We start from the raw sequence: 23,675 nt of genomic DNA on the forward strand, positions 1-23,675 counted from the left end.
TCAATTTAAAGCCAAGTTCAGGTTTTCCGGGAATCCAAATCATGTATGCATAATGGTTGCAATCAGCAATACTGGTGAAATGTGCTGCTCTGCAGCAGCTTCTTTTTTGTGCTTGTTTAACTTATAGCAAAAATTATTGTTGAAAAGACCTTATTTCAAGGCAGAACACTCATTTTGGTTTTAAATCCCTAGACTGTGAAATTTATCTTTTTTTTGCTGGTAACTACTTGTAGCAAAGATCATCCAGGTGACTTCATAGACAATTAAAAAAAGATTTTTAACTCCAAGTTCGTAAATAGTTTGTCTGTCTCTATTTTTTTTTTTTTTCAGTTTTTGCAGTTTCACCTGTGACTTGATCTACAAGGAAGACAAGTTAACGGAGCTGTACTGTGAATTGTCTTGCTTCTCGACACAAGTGATTTTATTTGCAATTTGAAGGATTTGTAACGTCTTCCCTACTGTTTCCTGAGTATCTACAGTAATGGCCTTGGTAGCAGAAATGATTTGGGGGTTAAACAGTGTAGCTCAAAGAAGCACCATTTGCTTCAGACAGTTTTGCTATGTGCATAGATATGTCCAGCTATCCTAACTTAGGTAAACCATCACAGTGCTTTTGCACACCTTGAAGCGTTCTTGGACTCGAGGACTATAGAACTTGCCCTCTGGATCTTTTGGAGATTTTTTTTAAATTTCAAATTTGAATCTTTCAACCAGCACGTTAACCCTATGATAATGCCCAGAATTTAAGATTGTCTGATGCTATATAAATTCAGATACCATCTGCGCTAAAGGACTTATTTGTTTCACACAATACCCAGCTGCCTGTAACAGCCATTTCAATGGAACAAGACAGAATGGAGAAAATAGCAATACAGTAATCTGCTTAGGGAAGCTGTTAAGGCTACAAATTTCATAGTCAGTTCATTTCCTATACAGGTGGCAAAAACTCATACGAAGAACCAAACTGAAAAACTAGTGAGATTTCAGGCTGTTGATTCCTGATTGCATGCACAAATGCAGCTGATAATATGCAGTATGTTTCATCTGCAGATGCCCAAGTTTTCTCTAAAAGTGAAAAACAAATTTCACCTTCACCTATTGGATAGGAAAAATGATAGAAGGGTAGTATAATAGCCTACCCACGCTTATAGAATCACAGAATGTTTGGGGTTGGAAGGGACCTCTGTGGGTCATCTAGTCCAACCCCCCTGCCGAAGCAGGGTCACCTACAGCAGGCTGCACAGGACCTCGTCCAGGTGGGTCTTGAATATCTCCAGAGAAGGAGACTCCACAGCCTCCCTGGGCAGCCTGTTCCAGGGCTCCGTCACCCTCAGAGGGAAGAAATTCTTCCTCATGTTCAGACAGAACTTCCTCTGCTTCAGTTTGTGCCCGTTGCCCCTTGTTCTGTCGCTGGGCACCACTGAAAAGGGTCTGGTCCTGTCCTCCTGACACCCACCCTTCAGATATTTATAAGCATTATTAGGTCCCCTCTCAGCCTTCTCTTCTCCAGGCTGAACAAGCCCAGCTCCCTCAGCCTTTCCTCATAAGAGAGATGCTGCAGTCCCCTCACCATCCCTGTAGCCCTCCGCTGGACTCTCTCCAGTAGCTCCCCATCTTTCTTGAACTGGGGAGCCCAGAACTGGACAGAGTACTCCAAATGGGGCCTCACTAAGGCAGAGTAGAGGGGAAGGAGAACCTCCCTCGACCTGCTGGCCACACTCCTCCTAATGCACCCCAGGATCCCATTGGCTTTCTTGGCAGCGAGGGCACACTGCTGGCTCGTGGTCAACTTGTTGTCCACCAGCACTGCCAGGTCCCTCTCCACAGAGCTGTTCTCCAGCAGGTCCACCCCAAGCCTGTACTGGTGAATGGTGTTGTTCCTCCCCAGGTGCAGAACCCTGCACTTGCCCTTGTTGAACCTCATCAGGTTCCTCTCTGCCCAACTTTCCAGCCTGTCCAGGTCTCACTGAATGGCAGCACAGCCTTCTGGTGTATCCACCACTCCTCTCAGTGTTGTGTGATCAGCAAACTTGCTGAGGGTACACTCTAACTCTTCATCCAGGTCATTGATGAAGAAGTTAAACAAGACTGGGCCCAGTACTGACCCCTGAGGGACACCACTAGTCACTGGCCTCCAACTAGACTCAGCGCCGCTGATGACAACCCTCTGAGTTCTGCCATTCAGCCAGTTCTCAATCCACCTCACTGTCCACTCATCCAGCCCACACTTCCTCAGCTTCCCTAGGAGGATATCATGGGAGACAGTGTCGAAAGCCTTGCTGAAGTCAAGGTAGACAACATCCACGGCTCTCCCTTCGTCTACCCAGCCAGTCATGCGATCGTAGAAAGCTATCAGATTGATCAAGCATGATCTCCGCTTGGTGAATCCAAGCTGACTACTCCTGATAACCTTCTTTTCCTCCACTTGCTTGATGATGAGCTGCTCCATCACCTTTCCCGGGATGGAGGTGAGGCTGACCGGCCTGTAGTTCCCTGGGTCCTCCTTCTTGCCCTTTTTGAAGATTGGAGTGACATTGGCCTTTCTCCCGTCCTCTGGCACCTCTCCTGTCCTCCAGGACCTCTCAAAGATGATGGAGAGTGGCTCAGCAATGACATCCGCCAGCTCCCTCAGCACTCGTGGGGCACTGTAAGAGAACTTGAAAGGATAGATTTCCTTCTGTCTTTGCATACTGACTACTTGCAACACACTTTGCTCTCACCCTCAGTTCTAATCAAACTAATAACATGAATCTCCTACTGACGTTGTTTGGGACGAAAGTATTAATCCAGAATTATTCACCACTCCTCCCTTCGATGCAGGTGCTCTTAAAGACAGAAATCTGTCTTGAAAAGTCAAAAAAATCTTCTACTATACTGCAAATTCAGAATTATTACCGTGTGTGAATCGACTTCATAACTTGCTTTGAGGAGCAGTGTGAAAGTCCAGATTCCAATACCAGTGTTCCTACAGTGGGGACTTTCGTATTGGATGTTCAGACCTGCCTGCTCCTACAAATAACCACAAGAATTCAGAAAGAAAAACAGGTTAAAGGCATTTTAGTAAGGCATTTATCCCCATGGAAGTAAGCACAGTAAGCAGATAGAAGAGACACTTAACTGAATCAGGAGAGAATTTCTCAGATACTTTGTCAGAGGGCAAAAAAAAATCTGAAGTGCTTGCAGCTTTCTGTTTTTGCATAATTTTAGTGAATCAGCCACTAGAAAATCATATGACAAATAGCTTCTGGACAGTCTTGGGGAAGGTCAAGGATTGTACCTTAGGAGCGATAAGCTGTTTGCCAGGTATCTCACCACAGTGATAATGATGCAATTCAATTTTGCAAGAATTACTCTGTTATAAAGCGGTTAAAATGCAGTTAGGTCCATATGTTACTCCTTATGTTCTTTAGATAAAATTCTGGTAAATTTGGTAGCAGCAGGCTCGTAAGTAGGGATTGCAGTACACATACCAGATTCTTTAAGGCTGTGGGCTTGGTTTTCTTAGCTGCAGCTGAATAAAATTGTTCATCTTATGTGTATTAAATGTTCGGTTATTAAGAATATGAACGTGGAATTTCTTTGTAATTATAAATTTACTTCAACACATTAAGCTGTGCCAGCTGTATAGCCCTGATGCTGAACTCGCTGCTGGATCGATCTTTAGGTTAAACGTTTCCCCGCAGGAACCGGGGACCTCAGGAGCTACCTTACAGGTCGGTATCTGTCCCCACGCAGAAATGACCCGGTCCATTTGCATTCTGCAGGCAGTTAACGCTGGCATCTAGTGGTGGCTTTTTGCACGTACAGAAAACCTGACAAATCTGCGGGCTCGAGGAGTAAGTGGCTGCTAACCTGATACTTTGATGCTGCCTTTTCAAAATCTAATAAAATGTTTTGGGGAAAAATAATACCAATAACAATTCTATACTTTTCAAATGCTTTTACTGTCTTATGTAGGAAAGATAAATTTGTGGTTTAATGCATTTCCCCAGCTGTCGGCCGTGTCACCTCTCTTAGGGGAACTCCCCTTCATTCCTTTGAGGGATTTCACTGGCGTTTCCCTGTTGGCCCCTATTACCTCAAGAGCCCCTGGCTCATCTCCGTAAGACTTCAAGCGTGCTGCTGTGTAGCCAGCACATCTCAGAGCAGCAAACTGAGTCTCACATCAATTCACTAAGTACTTCACATCAAAAGAGAACAATTTTCAAATCGGATTGCCGCCTTGCTATATACAGACATCATCAGTATCAAGTTAGTAACTATGAATACATACGCAGGTGTATTTGGCTAGACATCTACATATATTTCTAAAATCTGTCATTCTTCTGTCAAAACCAACTTTAGTTTTAGCTCAGAATTCATATTTTTTAAAAAACAACACATTAATCTTGTGTTAAGCAACCCAGCAACTCAGATTTGAGATCTGAGTGTACGAGCCCTTGGTGTAACAGCTGTAAGCAGCAGGAAGGCTGTACTACACAGGAGTCAGTATCTATTGCCATGTGACATTTTCTGATATATTTTCCAGTGGTTCAAAATAGCTTTCAATATTAGACATACCCGTGGAATCAGTACTACAGCTGAGTTGAAGCTTTTTACAAATTGAATGATTTTCAAGCATATCTTTAAACACTTGCAATCAGACTGGTTTTGTAGTAAATTGGGGGATGTTTTAATGATTCTGACTGTATCACACATTTGTGAACAGTTGAAAACATTTAGTATGCAAGACGTTAATTCCTTTGAGCAAAAATTGCAAACAAACTAGTTTCCAGCACAGGCATTCAGGTGACTTGAAACCGAATCTTTAAACAAAATAAACCCAAACTTAATTCTCTGCTTACAAATGTTTCTACCAGTAAGCTTTAATGTTGACTGGAAGGAATGCAGAAGAACGCTGCTGAACAGTCACTGAGAGCTGAGGCATCTGAGGCCTCCTTTCTCCAGTTTCTGAGTCATAACGCTTGTATTCTGAACTACGGGATCGTCTCATTTCACTTTGGAAAGGAATGTTTGAGTTTTAACTGAACATTAGAGGGCTTTTTCCTTTCTCTTGAGGCACTGTAGATTTGTCACTGCTGGGTTTCAGACAGGATGCACTGCTTTCATTACATTGAGTGCTCTCAGATACCAGGCTGGGGTATGGCAGTCACGCTCTCCCAGCTAAGCCCCGTGGTAAGCTGATGGGCTTTTCTGCCCGTGTTTGCCCTGTATGTGTTACAGGCAGTCCCAGAACAAGCTCTCTTCTTGCAGGAAACTATTACTGGCAATGTTCTCACTCCTGTAATTTTCCTCTGCAAGATACTGGTTGTTTTTCAATTTGTACTCCAGATTTTAAGTTCATTGCACTTAGTGTTTTGTGGTCTGTGGCAGTGGCATGTGCAGATGTTCTGCAGATCCTCCTGATCTAGACTGGTTTTGAACAGTCTGTAAAAGCAGGAAGCAGGTGTCAATGGCATGGACTGTCACTTTCTGTTTTATTTGGCTGTGCTGCCTGGCAGCATTCTCAGCAGAATGTAATATCTCTCGCAGAATCTTTCTAGCTCTCAGTATCTTTTTAAATTAACAATGATCAGCAATCAGTTGCATAATTTTAAATGGATGTTAACAACTCATTAGCCACACTTAAACAGTCCCTGTGGTGTCCTTCGTCGTCCAGTCATCTTGCATCTTCCCTGTGTTTCTATCAGTGAATGACAAATCCTTACTTCTGGTGAGCTAGGTCAGAATTCAGCCAGTGTAACCTGCTGTGGAGCAAGATGGCTGTCTTGGATGGGATTTTTCTGTGTGCTCCACTCTGACCCCTGGTCCTTATGCCTCCTAGGTTTCCATCTGCCTGGGGTGAAGTCTCATTACCACAGCAAGGACCCACATTTTAAGTGTATAATGTCTTTACCTCACTTTCCATTGTTTGCATAGATGCAGAACACACAGGAGGATTTCGTTTTGCCTTCTCTGCCCCTTTATACTATCCTGAAGAACCCCATAATACTTGGGAATATAGAAACCGAACTGATAACCAGTTTCCAGTGTTACAGGCACGCCGTTTTAGCTGGGCTGAACAGAGTGGTGACCCATACTTCCTTAACATTGTTCTGCAGCGTTAGCTTTCCCTAATGCCAATCAGGCTGAATGGCATACAATTTTTCTGTTAAATTCCCCACTGGGTCAAAACTATAGCCAAGTGACTGGGGCCTAAGGTAATTAAATCCCCTTATCCAGTATGGCTAATGGAGAACAGCACAGCTATTACCATGCCAGAGATCATATAATTTGTGTGCAAATGCTTGTCTGTATTTGCAAACAAATGTTTCCAAATGTATTTGGTGTGCTCAAAGCAGTAAGCCATAGGCAAAACAAATTGGCCCCAGCAAATTAATTTGGTGCAATACAGAAAAAATTGTAATAGTCTCTGCTTTCAAGATGATGAATGAGGCCCAGTGCTTTACATTTTGTTTATAAAATGTTTTCTTGTATTTCAGCTTTTCGTAGATGCAATTCCTGTCCAAAATAGTAATACTTCCAATACTTACATAAAACTTGCCTTACAAATTAAATCAAGTTGGAGACGTACATCAACTGTTAAAACTTCTATTTTTTTATCTAGCTAGAATAAGACATACTTCTCCATTTTTTTGTGCCTTTGTTCTGGCTAGGAGAAGGAATTGAAAGATATTGTTCCACTCTTTATTTATAGATAAAAGCTTTCACAATCTCAATCTGAACAGCAGCAGAAGCTTGAAATCTGCAGATGAATTTAGTAAAATGGGATTCAGTCCTCAGATTTTAATCTAACAAGATTATAGTTAAATCCTGGTAGTTTTGATAGCAGTTATAATTGACCTTTCTTGTTTTTCTTCTCTGTAAATCTTTTCCTAACTTTCACTGTTCCTTATAAAGAGTGTGGGCTATGTAATGGCACTGTTGACGATGAGCCTAAAAGAGCTGTTGATTGGATTCAAATGACTATTTTGTTCACTCCAATTCAGAAAAACTGGAATTTAACACACTTGTAGAACAGAAGTTTTGCTTCAAGAACATTGAATTGTGTTGCTTCATCACGATATACTTCTATTCAGCTTCAACATTTCTGTGTTATTTTTGTTACATTTAAAATAAAATGGGTCATGTTTACCATCTCTAAAATAAACTACTTCTAGCATTTCAAAATTGAATGAGAAAGTTGTAATGATTTGATATTTCTTCCTCAAAAGCTTTGTCCAAGTAGTTGTTCCCCTAAAACATCTGGTTTTCTAAAGACTGTTACAGTTGCTTTGGCTATGCTTTTAAGCAAACCAAAGGATACAGTGAAAGCAACATAATACAATTGTAGTTAATTTAAAACAAGTTAAAAAAAATCCTATTGGGGGCAATGCATAACTAGCCTTGGATCCTTCACAATAAAACAAAGCAAAAAATCCCACACGATTAAGCAGAATATACAGAAGAAGGATCATTTGTCTGAGGTGCACTGGAGCCATGTAAGCTGTGATATTTCTGGAAGGCTCACAATGAATATTCACTGCATTTAAAAGTATGTTCATGATTTGTCCGGTACCTTGTAAGTGAAGTTAGATGCAGCAACTTGTGTATATGGCTGTTGTGATACGCTTCAGAAACTTTTAATATCTGGCAGCTGTTGTGGTGTCCTTTCACATCACTGAAATTTGGTAGGGTTGAAAATAAATATATTTTGGTGAGAAAAAAAAAATGACCTGAAGAATAATTTAGTGCCACTGATTCCATAGTTTCAGGAGAGACAATAGAGAATGGGTGTGGACAAGAGATGGACCTGGGGCCAGTGTAAGGAAGTAACTTTGCATTTGAAGTTGGTTTTCAGCACAGCCAAATATTTCTTGGGGGTGGGGAAGAAAAAAGGGTGGACTATGTGGGTGTGTTTGTCTGTTTATTCACTTCTCTGCATCTTGCCAGATGCTCACCGAAGTGAGCTCTAAGTGAAACCGAGCATTTGGGGCTTTCAGGACACTGTGACTACTGAAGAAAAGATGCAATGCACAAAGATACTGGATATAACTGAATAGAGATTTTAGTAAATGGAAAGATCAAATGCAGCTGTGATTCTTTTGAATATAGCTTACCTTTAGAAACTTGAGATTACATGGCACTCAAAGGCATGGTCTTTAGCGGGGAAAATATTTCTAAGAGCGGTAGACTTATACCAGTGTTTGTTATCTGGGTTGCAAGCACGAGTGTAAATCAAATGCTGGCATTTCTACGTTATCATTAAAGTGTTCACAGTGAAATCATTTGGAGTGGGGGCAGTTGTATATGATCTGCATTGGGATATAGATTTTCTGTTGGAAATACATTGTGAAAACAAACATGAAAATGTGCCAGAAAAAAGAGGGAACAGCAAAAAAGGAAGGGATTCTGAAACCAGACAATTAGATAATATGGGGAGATGCTGGGAAATAGAAGCTACTGGAAATCGAAAATGCTTAATATGCATGGATAATTGAGAAAGCTGGTTAAGAACAAGATTTTAAGAAGGCTGTCACCTTTTGGAGAGAATTCCTAGAGGTAGAAATTGTCCAAAAAATATTTCCACAACATGAGAATACCCAAGTCCTAAATTCCAGCCTCTTTGCTACTTCAGTATGTAAGAAGCTAAAACATTTAATAGCAAAATATATATATACACACACACATAAATCCAGTGGTGCAAATATGAAACAATGTGATACCTCTTTAAAAAAGTGTTGAAATAATGAAGTGAAGCATTTTGACCTTTTCTAACCCTGACTAAAAGTTTAACTTCAAAGTGACCAACTCCTCGTTTCTCTAGCTCCAGGGTTCTCTCATTGCAATTAGAATTCCCCATATGGAAAGTAAAGACATTAACATAGCACACTTACTGGTTGCGATGCATCCTCGTTCTTGCCGGAGCAGTGGAACATGCAGAGAAAAGGGTTGCGAAGGCTGCCTTTGTAACTGTCCTAATACAGAGAGCAGAGGTGGTTTTGAGCAGTAATCCATCCTAGAGTTGAATTCTTCGTTCTCTAAATTGCTAGGCTAAGTAAGAAACGTAATTATACTCAAATGAGCTTTTGTGAATGCTCTTATTGTGCCAGAATTTTACAGTTAATGTGATTTGGTTTGCAGTTGATCATTACAGTCAGTGCAACACATCAGGAAATGTACACCACAGTGTGGAAGCTGGTGAGCAAATGCTGTAGAGTTTACCTGTGCAAGTCCAGTGAGGTTTTGCACGTTTTTTCCAGGCGAAAAACAGTTTAGCCAGAGCCACTGCTCATGGCTGGCTACTGGGCAGCTTAAATCTCAAACACTGTTTAGAGTTCTCAGCTACCAGGCCATGTTTTCAGCAAGGATTGAAAAAAGAATTATATGGAAGCAAATTCTCCTGCCTGAGCCCCCAGAGTTTTGGGAGACTGCTAATGAACGTAGTCCCCCTTACCATTGATCTGCATGTCAGTCCTCAGACGTCCTTCTCCACTTTTGTGTCCACAAAAAGCTACTGTTGTAATTCAATTTTTACAACCTGTAAATTGGCAGCGATGAGTGAGCTGCCTTAAAGGAACTACTGCACTCAAAAGGCAGCTGACCTGTTAGATTTTTCAACAGCACAGTTAAACTTCACTGAATTCATGTAATCATGACACAGAAGCATCTATTTTCCTGTCGCAGGAGGTCGATGCAAGCTTACTCTGTCTGCCACACCGTCCTCCCTTCCAGTTGCCTCAATGTTGCAGGATGTCCCTTGTCAAGACTTGCCTCAGATCTTAACTGTTCAGCTCTGCTCTTTCCTGTTTTCTTTCTGCTGGTGCTAGGGTCACTTCCAGACATCTTTAAATTCTGTTTGCATGAACCCATTCCTTGCTGCACGGGATGTCCGAATCCAACCACAACATATGACACTTTCACCAGTCATGGGAAGTGTCTGCACGTGTTCTGCTGTTGTGGGTCTTCCCCCTGATGCCTGCAGTCTGATCTGCAGTTTACAAGAACACTGCAGTCCAATCAGCCATTTGCTAAGTTAATACACTTGTATGTATCTGAAGATCAGGTGAAGATCAGTAGACTTCCTTTTTGCTTTTTTTCTAGGCTAAGTTTTGGTGGCATGTTTGCTCTGGGACTGTTCCGTGAGATACTGTGCTTACGTCCCCACCCCTCTGTGCTGATAACCTGGATAAGCTTAACCAGGTCTGTGCAGCCACTGGTTACTTTGCTGTTAAAGATCTATGTGAAATGACTACATCTCCAGAATTTTTCCTGACTGCCTTTTGTCATCATTCAGATTCAACTCACTCAAGCTGCTTTCCTTGACCACCATGTGGGAGTATTGCCTAGGTTTGTGCTGGGTTTTTTCCTAAATTATTCTCTAGACATATGGATTGTTTGACTTTCTCCTCCATTACGAATTTGCCATGTTTTTTCCAGCACTTGAATACATAAGTATAGTTTGAAGTAAGCTACACTGGAGTTATGGCAACTTGAGACCCTGGAGTGATTTCACACCACTGAAATAAGCGCAGATGTGTCCAGAAATACCATACTTGTTGGACTTGCACTGGTTATGTATTCCCTAGAGTCTACCTTGCACAGTAGTGCCTGCTGGTTTTTGTAAATCACACTGCAAAATGTCTACAAGAGCTTTGTTGCTTTGAAATATTCTGTAATAAAATAAATGTTCTTACCCCCAGTGCAAGTGCTGCACAAAAGAGTGGAGCTTTTGAGCACCCTTGTACCGTTGTCTCCCTGAGCCACTGACATTATTCTAAGGCTATAGCGGTGATAAGGCATTGCTGATAAAATCAGCAGTTTCATCAGCATCAGATGGTTTTCCTCCATTGTGCCTGGAACAACTCCAGCTTCGTCATAGTCCCCTGTGTGTACAGGGAAGAGAGGGTTGAGAGGGAGTGAATTGTGAGGTGAGATGAAAAAGCACGATTCATCTGTAGTATGAGTATGGTGTAGGGGGAGATAAGAGGCAAAATACCTGACAGTATTGCTATGCTGGAATAATGATCTGCACAGACTGTTAATTATTATGCTTCTTTACCATCAGTGCGATCTCTTCTGTTCCAAAGCAGCGGAGTTACAGGACACAAAGGGAAAATCCTCTTCAGAGTAACTTAATGTGACTTCAGGTGGCTGTGCTTATGATCAAATGACCTTATCCAGTGCAGAAGCACACAGGGCAGCATGGAACAGACATTTGCTCTTCCCACAGCAAGATGAAGGGGAGGATCAAGGTTTAACTGTGAAATGGGAATGAAACATGCCTAGTTCCAAAGGAGCTTGGTTCTGGTCTCAGTTTCAGTGTCCTAACTCCAAGAATAAATACTAATTTATATTAGTCAGTTGCTGAAAAAATTCAGAGAGCAGGAGTGGGAAGTGCCCTAACCTCTTTGCTAGCCAGCCTACCTCCCTGTGCTCCACAACAAATCTGTCAGTAGTCCCAAGATTTAATGGAGTATAGGGTAGAAACCAGCAGTCTCCCGCCCTCCCCAGAGCTCCTGGTGGGCAGACTGTGAGCACCTTGCTGCTCTAATGAAGAATTAGAGCCCAGGTTTACCCTCTGCTGGGTGAGTCTGCAGCTGCCTACCCGCCCCTCAAAAGGGCCAGCATGACTACCTAAAAATGTCAGGTGAACGCCGTGCTGTTGGCGTGTCCTAAGCATGGCTGGGTGAGCCCTGCAGAGGGTTCACCGATGCCAACGTGAGCCAGGAGCACCTTTTGCCACATCCAGAAGCTTCTGCTGAGGAAGTCCTCTCCAGGAAACTCTTGGTCAGGTTCCTGGGAAAGCAGGGATGTGAATTCACAAACTGTATGTATATAATAAAAGCTGCTCCTTTAAAACTTTTACTTGAACTTTTGAAAACAATTTGTTGCTTTTAATACAGTAGGAAACATTTTATTATCACTCTTAAAATTTTAATTAATTGCCCTCGCATACACCAGCTCCCTTGCCCTCCCCGTTTCGGGTCAGGGCAGTCCGGTGCCGAAGGGAGAGCGGTGGCCGCCGTGGCCCGGGGGATGCTGGCCCACGGCCCGCGCGCCCGTCTCCGCTTTCGGTTTCGCTTCTCCCACCTCTTGGCAGGCTGCTCGCTCACGGCCTTCGTGTGCGGAGAAAGTCGTGGGGTTCCCGGGTGCCCCTGAGCCGGAGGAGGTAAAGCCCGCAGCGGTGAGTGGATGCCGTTCGTCGCTTCTCGGTGATCAACGGGAATGCCAGAGGTACAGAGCCACAGCGCGGCTCGGGAGGTTGGGCGGTTTCCTCGGAGTTCTCTTGCCTGGCGAGGCAGCGAAGTCCGTGCCGCTGCTGTTTGCTGAATGAGCTGCGCTTTGGTGCTTGTGGTCGGCTGTGCTGTCCCCAGCTGGCAGGAGGCATTTTTGTGTTTTAAAAAAAAGGCAATATAGGTGAGGTGGGAACGTCCCTCTCTGGGAGATGTTGGAGGCTTCCCTGCTAAATTCTCCAATTTTCTAAAGTTCTTGCTCATAACATTAAAATGGTCATTCTTGCTTTTGTCTATTAAATATTATTCTGTAACACTGTACCATAAATCTGATAATGGGCGTGTGCTTGCTGCACTGGATCCCCAACTAAAGCATAAAGCACCTAAAGCTGACTCCACAGTTCCTGGAATGGAAAAAGCAGGAGAAGGCAGCCCTTCAGGGCTCGCTGGAAGCCAGCCAGAGAACTCCGATCGTGTTTGTGCAGTGCGTTTCTTGCGCCTTTCAAACATAAAGATGAGCTGGCAGCCACCGCCGAGGAGCCTGGCAGCTGCCTGATCTCCCTAAAACAAACCCTCGGAAGGACGCAGGCCAGAGGTAAAGCTTTTGTGACAGACAAGCTCCCCCTCTGTTTTCCTTAGCTCTTCCAGCAGCTGGGGTGCAGAGGAACGAGGCAGGACACGGGGTCCTTTATTGTCCTCAGCTACAGGGACACGGGTGCTGTGTTCAGCAGGTCAGGCTGTCTGCAGGACTATGAGGTCCTCTCTGTCAGTCTGTCCATCAGTCAGTCAGTCCAGCATTCACTGTCTCCTCCCCTTCCGTCTGCCAGTGGCAGATGAGTGGAGAGCCAGGCTGTGAGAGCTGCAGAAGATGGGTCAGGCCCGCATCCAGTGCCCAGCAGGGAACAGTTTTTTCATTAAGGTTTATTTTAATTGATTTTTGCAGTCCTTTGTGAATGCCTTTGGAGTGCTTTAGGTCCCTCTCTCACTTGCTTGACTCATCCCCCCCCCCCCCCCCCCGGATTTCACTGATGTCTCTCCGTAGGTGACCAGGTTGCTCCCACAGAGGCAGTCTCAGGGTTCCCCCTGGCCACTGTAACGTGGCTTTTTGTCACCTCTGAAAAGACAGGTCACCTGCGGAGCCAAACACTGCTGGGGGCTGCCCTGCTAAACTCCAGTTTGGCTGCAGGTTGCAGCGTCAGTTCCTCAGAGTGTTTTCTTATGGTAGTGAAAATTCTTCTCTTTAAAAGACATCAGTTCTGAAGGCTTTTTCTTTTTCTGTACAGATGTATTGGTTTAATTTCTTGTTTCATTGTTTGCTATTGAGCAATAATCTAATGTGCTTGAAGCTAGATCATGTTAATTAAACACAGGTTCCAAGCAAAGGAAAATGTGAGCTCCAGAACTGAGAAAGCTCATATTCCTGGGAGTTTGTCTTTTGGGAAGCTCTTCTAGATTCCTGTTAACCGTAGTAAGGTTAAATCCCTGTAGTGGGGCACCCACCGATAGTCTTCGCTACCTGGGAACAAATCATGCTGAGACTCAACTCATTGGTAAACTGAGGCTGACAGGTAGGTACCAAATTTTTTCGCAGAAGGCCATACAGATATATGTATATGGAGACTGGGGAGACACTCAAAGCTTCAGGGGTGAAAGTATAACCTTTATATTAAAAAAAAAAAATTGAAGTGGAGGAACCTAAGCTTACTGTTCTTTGCTAAAGCATGAAAAAATATTCTGGCAAGCACCCCCAAACTATATTTTCTCCCTCTACTAAAGATTAATTCAGTAAAGAATGATATGGAAGATACACTGAACTCTTCTCTTGATTAGCAGAAATGCTATTTAATTAGACAAGCTTGATGACTCAGCAGGCTAGTCACACCCTTCTGAGCTCTTACAGCTCTATTCTGATCAGAATTTGTGTGGAATTAATTTTCTTCCTTATCCAGTAAAGCTGTATTACAAGATCACCAGGTAAATTTAAATCTTATGGATACTAAATCAAAACTGAATAGAATATGAAAAAGTCTGACATTTATCAGAACTGTAACGTCTAAACAGGCAGAGCCATTGAAGATGAGTGCACCAGTGGACAGAAGCTGATATCCTAAAGGAAACGCTCAAAACATATGGGGTGGGTATATAAATTCTTAAATGTGTTAATTTTCCTGGAAGTATTTGGATAAATGTAATAAATCTATGAACAGTGTTTTCTCTACACCTTAGCTCTTCTCTGTTTCTTTCTCTGATCAGGTTGGTACTGATTTATTTTGTCAGCTCTTACTTTCTCATGCTCTGTTCCATAGCCTGGTAGTATTCCCTCTTTTGCTATGAGATGGAAAGACGGTTAGCGTTTTGTGTGGCTGGGCTGTAAAACAAAAACTGGCAAGAACTGTGCAATAAAGAAGTGGTATATTAGGCATTCTTACTGCATATAACTATAAATATTTTAAGTGTAGTTAAGCTCAAGCATAGTGATTAATATTGAGGGCTTGTTTATAAATATTTATCAGTGTGGTTAAGCTCAGAGCTCATGATTAACATTGAGGGGCCTGTGCACAAATTTGTTATATTTATTGTATTTTATGCTTGTTAAAGCAATGCAAAATTAATCAGAAAAGGAAAAATGGTTGGAATTTTGCATTGATACTATTTTTTTTAAAGAAAAAGTTTAGAGAGGTTTAGACATACCTTTTCTGCAGGAATGAATGCTACTTTATGGGTCAAAAATATTGTTTCCTCAGTATAAAAGTAAGTATTTTTTGAGCCTGGCTTGCTTAGCCTTGAGTTTAAGATGTAAGTTGTGTCAAAATGGTAGTAATTTGTACTGTGTTCATTTTTCCTTTGCAGATAAAATGATGGGAAGTGCTATTCTTTGGTGGAGCAGCTTATCCGTCAGACTGGTGTCTGTCTGCCTGCTGTCTGCATCAGTTGGAAAGCCGTGTCAGATCCGAAATGAAATGGCTGACTGCAGTCACCTAAAGCTGACACAAATTCCTTCTGATCTCCCAAACAATATAACGGGTTTGGACATTTCTCATAATCAGCTAAGACAGCTAGGTCCTGCAAATCTGACCATGTACAGCCAGCTGGTTTACTTGAACGCGGGCTACAACAGCATCTCTAAACTGCAACCAGAATTGTGCCAAAATGTGCCCCTGTTGCAGATTCTGAAGTTAGAACATAATGAATTGTATAAGCTCCCTGACAGAGTCTTTGCTTCCTGCACCAAGCTGACGGAGCTCAATCTAGGATACAACAGAATAGATATAAAAGATGATCCTTTCAAAACCCTGGAGGTAAGCTTCAGCAATGCACCTTTTCACGTAAATAAAGTATAAATGGGGAATTCACTGTATTTTCTAATGTTTGTACAGAACAGCTGCCTATTTGCATCTGAAAATACCCAGCCTATAATCTTCCTTTGGTGTTTTTCTGAAGGAAAGGCCTAGTGGCTTCTTGTGTTAGAGCACACCGGAGTCTCAGCCTTCCTTATGAGTCAGTGCTCTCCATCCCCTTTTCCCTACTGCATCCCATCGAGGCACCTCTCCCTACGGGTTTTGTGCTGAGAGAAGAACAGCAGCAGATGATGTAGAAGGTGAAGTGGACAGTGTGGAATCCGAGTTGCCTGGGGTGTAAAAATTGTAGCTAGCCTAAATTCTCAAGGTCAAGGTGTAATTTACTCAGACCGTGAAGGCCAGTACTTAGGCTGAATATAGTGTCTCCCAGGACTTCAAGGACTGAGAAAAGAGTAAAAAGGCTTTTACTCACCTTTGTTTTTCTTGGTAGTTTACATATGGTTAAATACTCTTCTGTGTGGCAGCTGTGAGGTTGGGGGACCAGCACAGGAGGCAGGAGAAGACTATTCCATTGTCTTTGCACCAAGCAGGGAATCATGCAAAAGGAAGGGCCTAAGGACAAAAGCAAACAGAGGCATGTGTGGGTCCTAACTGTTGTACAATGTGTGCACGTTGTTTTGAACAAGTCTGAACTTTTACACTAAACTCAGTATTCCAGTTCAGGTACATAAAATGTGCTTGCTCGCATCGTAGGACTGCTGATTCCCGACTAAGTACAACTGAGTACAGCCAGCTTTAGTGCTGGGAGCAGAACTGAAGTTCTGGCCTTCCTCGCCTTGCTGCTGCGCTGTTCCTGGTGGAGGCCAGGCTTGAGGCACCTCAGGGCACGTTCTGTGGAGTCACTTTTAGGGCAGCATCTCCTCCCCGGCAGGTGCAGGAGTGTCTGAGCACCTGGGCTGGAGCATTACAAGGCGCACAGCACCGATCTCTGTAGGCTGCTGCGGCACCCCCTCATTCCCATTCTTGGGGGTGGATGACAGTGACGGGGGTGGCACGCAAGGTTTAGTGCTGCAGTAGCTGTAACTGTAGCCAGCTGTAGGCTTTCTCTTTTTTTCACTTCATCTGGAGCAGGTGGGCTTTCAGTGAATTAAGGAATTTCAGATAAAGTAATTATTTGGTTTGCAATAGATATTTTAGCAGGTTAAGACACAATGAAAATTAGAGGTGTGGAAGATACAGAAGGCTTCTTCCTGCAGCAGCTTGAAAGCTGCCATTTCTCTATTACAAATCTATTTAAATTGTAGCGTTGCAACTAATTTCTAATCAATTAGACTCTAATGCAATATCTTAGTATGGTTTTGTATTATATAAAATAAAAAGAATTTTATACTTTTCTATTTGCATCTTCTCCCCAGAACTTGAATATTTTGGACCTATCTCATAATTTTTTGAAGTCAGCAAATTTAGGATCACAGCAACAGTTGGAGAACCTTCGTGAGCTCGTGTTGGATAGCAATCAAATCACCGAGTTAAAAAAGGAAGACTTCAGTTTTCTTAGCAACACCTCATTGAATAGTCTTGATTTGTCCTCAAATCCACTGAAAGAGGTAGGAAGCATTTCAACAGAAATTCAGCGGGTGTAAGTATAAAATGGAACTGTTGTGATTCATCCTTTATGATTGTGTGGCATTTACATTGCATTTTTGATCCGCTGAGGTCAAAGTTAAAACCATTCTACTGTATACAGCATTACCCCTGACCCCCAGCAGTGATACACATAATTATTTTTCTCCCACGGAAATCAGCAAGACCCGGTTCCATGTAGATCAGAGTTCTCAAGCAAGAGCTAGATCAAGTAGCTCTGTGAACCCTTACCAGGTGTTTTGTATGTAGGATTTTTTTTGTACATGCTGAAGACAAACAGCTTACATACTTTCTAAGTGGGGAGAAAGTGTGATATCATGCAAGGCTGGTTATACAGTCTAGGTCTCGCTTCCGAGTTAATCAAAGAGAACGTTCATTTGTGCCTGTGGGGTACCTCAGAGAAATAATCACGCAGAAAAGTATACTCACTCTTTTAAAAAAGCAAGTGGATGTTTTCTCCGCCACCTACCTCACTGTTCTCTCCGACCCGCTTCTCAGTGTTACAGTATGATTCTTTGAAGAGTGATGGTGAGTGTTGCAGCTCTAAACTGGTTGACCCTGAGCATACCAATACTGAATATACGTTGAATTTCCTTGGTTTTTTTCCCCAGTTGATTGATCTGTAAAGAACATGTATACTGAAGTTACAAGAATATTTTAAAGTGGCATAAACTTGTACCACTGCTGAGAGGCAATCCCACCGTCCTCTTTCCCTTGGCTGCTTCATCCCTCCTTGTTTCTAGTACAGGCTTTAATAAGGCCACGTACTGGATCACTGGAGAATCTCTACAGACTTTTTGGCTTGGTTAGCTTGTAATTTTTGGCTGGTTCCCTGTCTGGTTCACTGTGTGACTGCATGTATGGCCATACTGGCACAAGGATAAGTAGACGGGACTGGTCCTTTCTTGAGCATTGCTACTGTATGCTGGCTTAACCTGCTCTGATTTTACAGTACTGCTATCTGAAAAGCAGCCTTATGCATTGGAATCATTCTGACCAATGGGGTAGTGAATCCTTCAGCTGATATCTGAATCAAGATGAGGGGCCAGCACTACAACGGAGGCTGGTGATTTGTGTTGTGGAAGCAAGTATGTAGTATCACATTCCATGAGCGTGGCTTCTGCTCACACAGAGAAACTGGGTTTGTTCTTGGCTGTCTGAAGGCCTAAAAAACTTTTTTACAGTATATCTGATTTTGCAGCAGTATATTGATATTCCTAGCAGATACCAATAAAAGAAAGGTGAAGAAAGATATTATCTCAATTTCTGAGATACTTCTAGTGAAAGCTTTATTAGTTGGATACAATATTGTAATTAACTTGCATCTCACTAAGCAACTTTCTATCTTCTCCTGAAAGAGTACAACCCATAATTATGATAATCATGTTACAAATTTTAGAACTATTATCACCAAGAAGTGTGAACTCCAAGAAGTGCTTGTCTGAACTTGGATGTGGAAAAATCTGAGTGTAGGAGTAATATTCTGCTCGAAAATCTTGTTTGAAAACCTTTCAAAATTTTGGCTTTATGGGGACTTTCTTACATAATCCCCTTGTCAAAACTCTTTTTTCTTTTCAGTTTCACACAGGATGTTTACACGCAATTGGAAATCTGTTTGGCCTCATACTCAATGATGTTGAACTCGATGAAAATCGCACAAAGAAACTTTGTACAGAATTATCAAACACAGCGATTCAGAATCTCTCACTGAGCCATGTGAAGCTTTCATACCTTGGCAAGTCAACTTTCCAGGGACTGCAAGGAACAAATCTCACAGTTTTAAATCTTTCCCAAAATTCTCTGTCTGTGATAGAAGATGACTCATTTCAGTGGCTTTCAAGTTTACAATACTTAAACCTGAAGCATAATAACATTCATGTATCTTCACGCTTATTTTATGGATTATCCAGCCTCAAACATCTGAATCTGATAAGTTCACTTAATGGGAAAATTGAAGATTTTTCCTTTCAATGGTTATACCAGCTGGAGTACCTTATAATGGATAATAACAATTTTCCAGGAATTACTGCTAATATGTTCACAGGTCTGAACAACCTGAAGTACCTGAGTCTCTGTAACTGCAACATAAACTTACAAAGAATAACTAATAAAACATTTTCATCACTTGCTAATTCCAGTTTACAGGTGCTCAACCTCACAAAAACAAGGATTTCTACATTAGAAAGTGGGGCATTTTCCTCCTTGGGACACCTGAAAATTCTCGATCTAGGTCTCAATGACATTAATCAAGAGCTCACAGGTCATGAGTTTAAAGGTCTCGATAACATACTAGATATTTACCTTTCCTATAACAAAAACTTGACTTTGAGAAGTGAATCATTCATTTTTGTCCCAAGCTTAAGAAAACTGATGCTGAGGAAGGTAGGTTGCAGTAATCTGGCACTTTCTCCTTCGCCTTTTCATCCTCTACAAAATCTGACTGTCCTAGACATCAGCAATAACAACATAGCAAACATAAAAGAAGACTTGTTCGATGGACTTCACAAACTTGACATTCTGAATTTGCAGCACAATAATTTAGCCCGACTTTGGAAACATGCAAATCCAGGTGGCCCTGTTCTTTTTTTAAAAGATCTTCCCAACTTGCATATTCTTAATCTGAAATCAAATGGGCTCGATGAGATTCCAGTTCAGGTTTTCAAGGGTCTGTTTCAATTAAAAAACTTGGATTTAGGATCAAATAATTTGAATTTGCTTCCAGCAACTCTGTTTGATGACCAAGCCTCTCTGAATTCATTGAACCTTCAGAAAAATCTGATAACCGCAGTTGAAGAAAAAGTGTTTGGCCCAGCTTTCAAGAACCTGAGAATACTAGAGATGGATTCCAATCCATTTGACTGCACCTGTGAAAGCATTGCTTGGTTTGCTGATTGGCTCAATGGGACCCAAACATATGTACCCGGAATGACGTCCCAGTATGTTTGCAACACCCCGCCGAAATATCATGGTAGTCTGGTGGTGCATTTTGATAGCTCAGCCTGCAAAGACAGTGCTCCGTTTAAACTTCTCTTTGTGATCTCTACCACTATTGTGACGCTAGTCATTTTCACTGTTCTTACCATCCATTTTGAAGGGTGGAGAATAGCTTTCTACTGGAATATTTCAGTAAATCGACTACTCGGTTTTAAAGAACTTGACAGACAACAGGAAGAGTTTGATTATGATGCCTACGTTATTCATGCAAAACAGGACAGGAACTGGGTGTCTAACAATTTCATCTCTCTGGAAAAAGACAACCACTTTCAAATTAGGTTTTGTTTAGAAGAACGGGACTTTGAAGCGGGCATATCTGAATTTGAAGCCACAGTTAACAGTATAAAAATGAGCAGGAAGATTATTTTTGTTGTGACTGAACATCTCTTACAGGATCCCTGGTGCAAAAAGTGAGTAGGATATAAAATTTTATATGTAAGGGAGAAAATTTCTTAACAGATTTTTTTTAACAAGGTAATATTTTTTGAGGAGTAATTTAATCAAAACTACCATTTAATAAAAAATACCATGCAAATTCTACTTGAATATATTTACTTAATATATAATAACTTCAGGATAATTTCTAAATTAATAATTGCTCCACATGTACACTAGCGGAAATTTGAATTTCTTAGTCAATTTTTTTTTTTTTCAAAAAGTCAAGCTCTCACCTGTGCAGACTGCATTCCTTAAAATTACATGTCTGAAAAAGAGCAATAGTGGGTGAGATCACTAGCATCCAAGGATGATTTTTCTTTGTCTTTAAACAAATCTTTTCACCTTTCATATGTAGCCATCTTGAAAAGAAAGAAACTTTGCTGAACAAGGCTGTAACGAGACAGTAGACTTGTATTATTAGAGGACTTTTTTTCCTTTAGTTAGAAGGTAACTAATTTAACATGAGTAATAACAATTTTATATCACAGAGTAGACATTAAGACTCCTGTTTGAGTCGAGTCCTTGAGTTTTCATTGTGCTATTATGTGAGCTATTAATAGCACTATTTGTCATTTTTTTCCTTCACATGAAAGAAAACATGTATCTTTGTTTTATTTTTGCTTCAGTTTTAAGGTCTATCATGCTCTTCAACAAGCTATTGAACAAAGTCGGGACTCCATCATATTGATCTTTCTTCATGATATCCAAGATTACAAGTTGTATCATGCACTTCACCTGAGAAGAGGAATGTTCAGATCTCGCTGCATCTTGAACTGGCCAGCCCAGAAAGAACGAGTCAGTGCATTTCATCAGCAATTAGTGATGGCACTTAAATCTAATAGTAAAGCGCACTGAATTTTGGAAGTACAGGTTTGAATCCTGGGGTCATTTTGTCTCATATTTTCTATCATTGGAAAACTATCAAGCCTTCAGGAAAACCTGAAAAAAGTTTGTCACACTGGAAAGATGTGCAAGAGTCACTATAATTTAAATTGACTTGTCTGCATTCGTGTTCTTGCTGATATTTTAATTCACCTGCACTGAAGTGATGTGTTAAAATGGATCATAATTGATAGTCATTTCAGTCTGTGCATCAAAAATGTGGTAGAAATTCTGAAAAGCAGCGAGAATGACTGATGTCCTAGGAAAAATGTCCATCTGATGTAGTACAGAAAAGACATAGGCTCTGTACTTTAAAGGGATATGTAAGAGAGAATGCAATAATGATCAAATAGCAAATTCTGTGTCGAAGGTAGAGTGGACACTACTGCTTGCTTTCATGACACAAGGGGAGATTCAGTGAATTTAAAATTGGAAAGCTTTCCATGTGAAACGCAGTAAGTAACATGGAAAATTATTTCTGTAACTGAAACCAAGAAACATAGCAGAGTTTCAACATGAGCTTTAAAACTTTTCTTTTAAGAGAAAGCCACAGAAAGAAACTCGACCCTGTGAGCAGCCTGTTCAGAACACACAGTGAAAGATTGCTTCTGCCTTCTGAGTGGGGGTAGTGCTGGTAACTATCAAAATCATATTTTCAGACTAATGAGTCAACTGATTGAATCAGTGTGGTATGATTAAAAAAAAATGTTTACAGAAATTCAGAGAGCTGGCAGAAGGACATTTATACTGAGAGATGTCACCTTAATCCTTTGAATACCTTAAAATTATATACAGGCCTTTAAGTAGAACTCGAAATCAATGTGAAACATGGCCAAGGCACATACATTTCTGTAGCATAACCAGAAGACAACTTTGTGGGGGAGATGCTGCTACTGTAATTTTATTACCAAAATCTTTTTTACCGGTGAAACAACAACAACACAAAATAACTTCCCAAAAGGAATGGTTTTAAACCATATCAGAAATACTGCTGTGACTGCAGTTACAGGTAGAGTGGGAGAAAAACTTCAAAAGTGGATTAATTTCAAATTTTTTGTTTCCTTTTTCTTTATGACTGTGTATAGCTTTGCCTTTGATAACTAAAGAAAAACTTTTAAAGAAATGAGATAGAATTCTATAGTTTAATTTCTTGTATATTAATCTAATTTGTTACTTCCTTTCATTAAGGTTCAAACATAAGGGCTAGTAGCTCAATCTGGAGAGAGCTGAGAACCAGCAAAGTGTGCTCTGAAAGGATGTTCATAATGTTTGACGCTGGTTGAAATTTTATGGAGTGTTTGAGCACAATTTATTGTAAATTAGACACTGGACAGTGATTTGTATGTTTTGTTAATATTTAACGGCTGCTCCAAGGACCTTATAAAACATTGTTAATTCTTAGTAGGTGTGTGATCCTTCAATATCTCAGCTATATTTTTAAATTGCTTTTTTCCCCAAGCACTTCCCTCCTCAGTTTCAATCCCACCATTACTCCAAGAATTCTGTTTTGCTGCTTTAGAACACAGCTTTCAGACAGTTCAATACTTCACATTTTAAACAGCTTTTCTCGTGATTTGTTATATGCATAGATGAAGAACGTTGGTTTTTAATATGTTTGTATGTCCCATGATGATAAACATAAATGAGAAAAATAATTAATGAAACAGACTTTGCGTGCACTGGAAGAGTGAAGGGGGTGTAGGCTGTCTTCACTTGCTCGGGAAGTCCTGAGTGACAACAGAAAAGGCTTGGTTTACAGTTGGAGTGACAGATGATGATTCCCTAATTACAGTAATAGGATTATCCCCATTGTGATGCTTTCATCTCGTCTTTCTGGCCTTTTCAGGCGAAGTGACAAATTCTTTCTTCACGCTTAGGCCGTGAAAGTTGAGGAGGCAAGTCGGTGAGGATGGGGTGCCAGGTATGCACCATGTCAGTCGTTAGTTCTCTTGTTTAAAGACTAACATGCGAAAGGGTTCCTAGGTTTCCTAAATCTGTAATGACACATAGTAGCAGAATTTCTCATTCCACAGCAATATAAAATATTTAGAAAATATCCACATGGATATTAAAAATGACATAAAGATGCAGAGAATGCATGGAGAAACGCCGAGGTGAAATGTGTTACAAGAGGTCAGACCAGATGATCAAATGGTCTTTTCTGGCCCTTAAATCCTGACAAGTGATAGCGTGTCTAAATTCT

General features: G+C 41.2%; 1 protein-coding gene across 1 annotated transcript; it reads left to right on the plus strand.

The window, feature by feature from the left end:
* Positions 1–12,050: 12,050 nt before the first annotated feature.
* TLR3 (toll like receptor 3) lies at positions 12,051–23,136 on the plus strand. Its single transcript, XM_075421867.1, has 6 exons — positions 12,051–12,216; positions 14,277–14,349; positions 15,066–15,514; positions 16,930–17,121; positions 18,737–20,562; positions 21,217–23,136. The coding sequence occupies exons 3-6, from the start codon at positions 15,071–15,073 to the stop codon at positions 21,443–21,445; spliced, it is 2,691 nt and encodes an 896-aa protein (XP_075277982.1). The 5' UTR covers positions 12,051–12,216; positions 14,277–14,349; positions 15,066–15,070; the 3' UTR covers positions 21,446–23,136.
* The last annotated feature ends 539 nt before the right edge of the window (positions 23,137–23,675 follow it).

Source organism: Opisthocomus hoazin, chromosome 5 (genome assembly GCF_030867145.1).
Source record: "Opisthocomus hoazin isolate bOpiHoa1 chromosome 5, bOpiHoa1.hap1, whole genome shotgun sequence".
NCBI classification, from domain to species: domain Eukaryota; kingdom Metazoa; phylum Chordata; class Aves; order Opisthocomiformes; family Opisthocomidae; genus Opisthocomus; species Opisthocomus hoazin.